Source organism: Gekko japonicus, unplaced genomic scaffold (genome assembly GCF_001447785.1).
Source record: "Gekko japonicus isolate JY-2015 unplaced genomic scaffold, Gekko_japonicus_V1.1 scaffold2095, whole genome shotgun sequence".
NCBI classification, from domain to species: Eukaryota; Metazoa; Chordata; class Lepidosauria; order Squamata; family Gekkonidae; genus Gekko; species Gekko japonicus.
Window position 1 is genome coordinate 12,047 of NW_015172067.1, and position 5,710 is coordinate 17,756.

A 5,710-nucleotide genomic window follows, 5' to 3' on the forward strand; every position below is an offset into this window, starting at 1 on the left:
CAATTACTAAAATGGACTCACTAACTCTTGAATTCATTGACTTAAACGAAAAGTTATTATTTTTATGACTAACTGAATACTAACTGTTAATGACCTTCCTTTCTTGGGTTTTTAGTCATAGTGTGGTTTTTTTAATTTGCTGTCTTGTACCCCGGGTTTTTTAAAAAAATTTCCGCCTTCCCTTTTCTGTTTTCTGTAGTTTTGTAGGTGTAGTTTTGTGCAGTAATAATTGCCCCATTCCTCCCCATTCCCGTTGACTGGGGTTGTGAGAGCTTACACTTTTTCAGACTGCCTAAAACATACCAACTCTTTAACATGACCCCCTCCCTTATCATTTATTTATTTATTTATACATACCCTGCCCTCCCCGCAAGCGGGCTCAGGACAGCTTACAAGGGAGCACTAGTGCTCACACATAAAAACACAGTAAAACAGAATAAAACAGTAAAACCATTTAAATCAACAAAAAATAAAGTGCTCAATAAGAACAAAATGGTCTCCATAGTTTGCAGGGGAATATCAGGCTGCTATTAAAGGTGATATTGCCTATAGTTGGGTACATAGTCCAACTATAGTTAGTATATAGTCCGGTGGTACCAGTGCCATGTAGTATTTTGGCAGATCTTTTGTGGCCATCCTTCCGTCCCGTTATTAACCACATGATGGTGGTAGTGGCGGTAGTGGGAGGCCCCACGTAAAAACCTGGTGGGGGAAGAGCTCCGTCTTGCAGGCCCTGTGGAACTGCATGAGGTCCCACAGGGCCCTGATCTCCTCTGGGAGCTCGTTCCACCAGGTAGGGGCCACCACTGAAAAGGATCTGGTCCTGGTCGCTGCAAGCCTTACCTCCTTGAGGCCTGGGATTGCCAGGCGATGTTGTGTCCCCGATCGAAGTGCTCTTGGGGGTATGTATGGGGAAAGGCAGTCCACCAGGTAGGTCGGACCCTGGCCATCTAGGGCTTTAAAGGTAAGTACCAGCACTTTGAAATGGATCCGGTATGCTATTGGCACCCAGTGCAGTTCTCTTAGCACAGGCTGGATGTGCTACCACTTAGGGGAACCCATCAACAGCCTAGCCGCTGCGTTCTGCACTAGCTGCAGCTTCCGGATCTGCAAAAAAGGCAGCCCCATGTAGACAGTGTTACAGTAGTCTAGCCTCGAGGTGACCATCGCATGGATAACTGTAGCCAAGTCGAGGAAGGGGGCCAACTGCCGAATGTCACGGCAGGATCAGGGGGCGTGACGCAAGCAAGCCAAAGCCCAGGAACAGTCTGAGGTCAAGCCGAGCAAATCAGGTAGCACAGTTCAAACAGGTTTAAATCACAGAATTCCACAAGGTCTGGAGCAGAGATGCAAGGATTCAGGTCCTGACAAACAACATTTTCCAGCACAAATGACTGCTGGCAACAGACTTGCAGATATACAGTGCTAGCTAATCAACTCATTAGCTAGCCGGGAGCAAGGTCAGGATCCTGTCAATAGTCAGGGCTGAGAGATCTTCTGGCACGCATGCGTGCATTCTGCCTTCGCTCTCTCAGCTGCTGTCTCCTTACATTCCGGAGCCTGGTTACAGGTGGGGACGGGTCTGATGAACTACTGGGCTGCAGCAGAGACTGATCCCTACCTTTGAATAGTCAGGGCTGAGGGATCTTCTGGCACGCATGTGTGCATTCTGCCTTCGCTCTCTCAGCTGCTGTCTCCTTAAATTCCGGAGCCTGGTTACAGGTGGGGGCGAGTCTGATGATGAATTACTGGGCTGCAGCAGAGGCTGATCCCTTGCAGGTGTTCCCTGGGAGGCTCTATCCTCCTCACCACTTAGATAGCTTTCAGCTACAGGATCCAGTCTTTGCCTTTCTGCTGCAGTACTGTCCTCAGGAGCCTGTAAGTCCACAGGCTCCTGGCTGGCAGGTGCCTCCTCAGGGGCATCAGCAAGGGCAGGCATGGCATCAGCAGGGGCAGGCATGACACAGTGTTCCCTCTAAGCTGAGTCAGTGTGAGCTAGCTCACAGTCTTTTAGCCTCCAGCTCACACATTTTTGTCTTCGCTCAGGAAGGATGGCTCCAGAGCAAACTGATTTATACAGTGGCCAAATTACTCGCTCACAACTTTAATGCCAGTAGCTCACAAAGTAGAATTTTTGCTCACAAGACACCACAGCTTAGAGGGAACATTGCTCTCCAGGTATTTTCCAATCTGAAGCTGGCAAACCTATCTTTAGGGTTGTCAACTCTAGCTTGGGGGATTCCTGGAGATTTGGGGGAGGGGGTGGAACTTGGGGAGGGGAGGGTTTGGGGCGGGACCTCAGTGGGGTATAATGACATGGGGTCCATCCTCCCAAGTAGCTGTTAGATCTAACAACAGTGCCGCCACACCGCCGCGATCCAGATGCCTCCGGAGGTCGTCAGTAAGGGCAACCAGCACTGTCTCTATCCCATGATCCAGGCAAAAGCTGGACTGGAATGGGTCAAGGACAGAAGCGTCCTCCAGAAAGCTCTGTAGCTGTGTCACACCCCCCCCATCAGTTTGCCCAGATAGGGCAAATTAGACACCGGCCAATAGTTGGCCAATTCAGCCAGGTCCAAAGTTGTTTTTTTTCAAGAGAGGGCGGACCATTGCCTCCTTGAGTGCCTCGGGGAACCGCCCCTCCATGATGGACTTGTTGACAATCTCCCATAAGGCACCTCGAAACCCCTTGTGGCCCGCTTTGATGAGCCCGGAAGGGCACAGGTCAAGGCGGCACGTGGTTGGGCGCACACATACGAGCAATCTGTCAACTTCCTCCAGACTGAGCTGGTCAAAACACTCTAAACCCTGCGAAGGCGTGCAAGGGGCCTCAAGTTTGCTCACTGTTTCAATTGTGGCATGGAGGTCGAGGTCACGGCTGTTTAAGTATTCAAGGTGTGTCAGGTAATATTAATGAGTTCATTAGGCATGCATGCTTGTTAGTGTCTAGTCAAGGCTATTCTTTGCCATCCACATTCTTTTACACCCCCTCCCCTCTTTATCTCTAGCTTTTGCTACTCTGCCTATTCCTCAGGCAAGCTTATAATCCTACCATTGTTCACAAATTTACAGTTGCTTTCAGCTCATTTTAACTATTTCACTTCCCTTAAAAGAAATTACGAGGTGGAGAAAAATGAGCTAGGAAAACAGCAGACCAGAAACGTGTTCACTGAGCAGAAAGAAGCTACAAAAAGAGTGAAACAAGATGTGTAACAGCATTTCTTGGGAGGGTGGTGGGTGAAGTCAAAAAAGACGCTGCCTTAATAAAAACACACATTTCATTTCAGAGGGGGGTGTACTTAAAAAAAAAAGTTCATGTTCATTTTGGATCCAGATTTCAGGGATTGTATATGCTTTCAAGCAAGGGAAACCTTTGCCTTTACCTATACTTAATGTTACCCAAAAGTTTCTGATCCTTGCTACTGTTAAGGAATTTAACAGGTTCCAAAATGCAGGACCATTTTTTTAATCCCCCCCTTCCCCCACAGTAGCTGTAAGAGCAGGGAGAGGGAGGAGGAGAGGGGGGTAAGCACACCCTGCCCAACATCTGTTCCTGCCCCTGACAGTTGATGCTATGTAACAAATTATACCTGGGTGGATAGATACCAAGTCTACAGTCCATTGGAATGCCATGTCCATCCATAGGAAATAATGGATGGGTGGAGTGTTTCCTATGGGTAGACCCGGCCTCTTCACAGCCCATAGGAAATAATGGCCGCATTATTTCCAAAGGCAGGCAGACATGGTCTCTACCAACTGTTAGTTTTAGTTTCCATCCTTTGTTGGCAAACAGCTGATAGTTGTGGGGAAGGGAACTTGAGGAAATGGCTGGTGGCATCAGCTGTTAAGTGGTGCTACTTGTCCCTTTAAAACTTAAACTGTTTGGTTGACCAGCTTCCCCCCCCCCCAACTCCTGTGCCTCTCTGAAATTTTTTAGTACTCCCAAAATTTCGGCAGTGTTTCGGGTCATTTCAGATGTCCCCAACTTGACCCAGCAATATTCCACCCATTTCTCCTTTTGTTTCTGGGGTTCAGTATAAAAATTCCACTTGGACAGGAATCTGTTGTTTTGGAAGACAGGAAACAGTGCTGCTTAATACAAAATTTCTTAGATCCTGAAAAATAACCTGGGTCAGCATAATCAGATTTTAATATAGTTATGTTAAAATGTTCTATATGATCTGATTTTATGTAAAGGAAGATGACTGTTTTTGCAGTTCCCTGTTGGACACCTCTGGAGCAATCTTCCTTGAACTGGCACTGTTGAAAAGCAGTGTGTGTGGTACACAAGCATAATTATGCACCTGTGAGCAATCCCATGCATATTTCAGCAAACCTTGTGTGAAAGGTTCTTGATAGATTGTGACTGGGTCAGATCTGTGGAATTGATGGAGTTTTTATTGCAGCCTCTAAATGTAGCAACATAATTATTTCTGTTTTGAATAGGAGAAAATGAGCTGCACATTGATCTCACTGATTTTGAGAACAATCACACTGTGGCCAAATATGAGACCTTCAGCGTTTCAGGGGAGGCAGATCAGTACAGACTGGGACTTGGAGCCTTCCTTGAGGGCACTGCAGGTATGTGGCTGGGGACCGTCTGGACAGCCTTTATGGTCAGAAGAGAAAACCATAACCATGGAAGGAGAAGGAGAAGAGAGTGTTGCAGCTGCCTTCCCAACTGCAACCAGTCTATACTAAATAGGTCAAACTGTCCTCAAAACCAAGGTGGAGATGGCCATAGAAGAGCTAAAGTGAAGGGAAAAAAGACAGTTTTGTGTAGGGTGCATTCAGATGTTACACACACACATACACACAAAAACAACCCCTGTTTGTCTGTACAGGTACAAACATGGTTAAATTAGGCTTGTGTGCTCCATATTTCCTTCTCTTCTACCCTCCCCTCATACAGAAATGCAGAAACATAGAGTTGGAAGGAACCTCAAGTGTCCTTGAGTACACCCCCATGTACAGCACGGGAAATTCCAGGGGTCTTTTTGTAGAAAGAGAGCTGCCGGAGCTTATTAGCATGACTCATTAGCATATGCCACACCCCCTGACATCACTGGAAGTGTGTCATAAGGCCACACCCCCTGACATCACATGTTTTAAGAGTATCACAGAAGCATACTTTACAGAAGTTAAGCTACAACTCCAGTTCTTGGGACATCACCCTCGTACTCCTATGTAAAATTTCCCCAGCAAGTCCTCGTTCAAAGAGCAGAGTGGCTTTTTTTTTGGGGGGGAGGCCTAATACCATTATAAATAAGATGGATTTTCACCTCTGCTGGTTACACAGAACCAAAGCATTTGTGCCACAGCAGGGGAGCAGTCTGGGAGATGCAACCAGCCCCAGCAGTAGCAGAATAGGCTGTGCTGTAGTGGATACATTTGCAAGAAGCTTGGGCTTTGAAAAGCACTAGGCTTGCACAAATTTGTACATTAGAACTGAAAACTGCAGAGCAGAACACCACCATAATCAGAACAGAATTCCTCTTCATATGCAAGCATTACTTCAGTGAGAACCACATGCTTCCTTTAGCTGTGCATTGCTGCCATGGTGCAAACAGAGCTGCAAGGCTGGAGCAGACCTCCATTTTGAATACTGCAAACAGGCATGTACAAAGGGCAATCTCTTCCCTGATCCCCGCTTCAGAGCTGTCAGGTTTTTGCTTTCCTCGAGTAGACTCCTGTATCTTCAACAGTTGCA

General features: G+C 46.9%; 1 protein-coding gene across 1 annotated transcript in view; it reads left to right on the forward strand.

Annotated features, from left to right (window-relative positions):
• LOC107118476 (ficolin-2-like) overlaps positions 1 to 5,710 on the forward strand; it is a gene marked incomplete at its 5' end in the record, with an annotated part of 16,066 nt that overhangs the window by 3,618 nt on the left and 6,738 nt on the right. Inside the window, one exon of the mRNA XM_015420825.1 lies at positions 4,447 to 4,581. Coding sequence (XP_015276311.1) covers positions 4,447 to 4,581 — 135 coding nt within the window. The remainder of the gene's footprint in view (positions 1 to 4,446; positions 4,582 to 5,710) is intronic.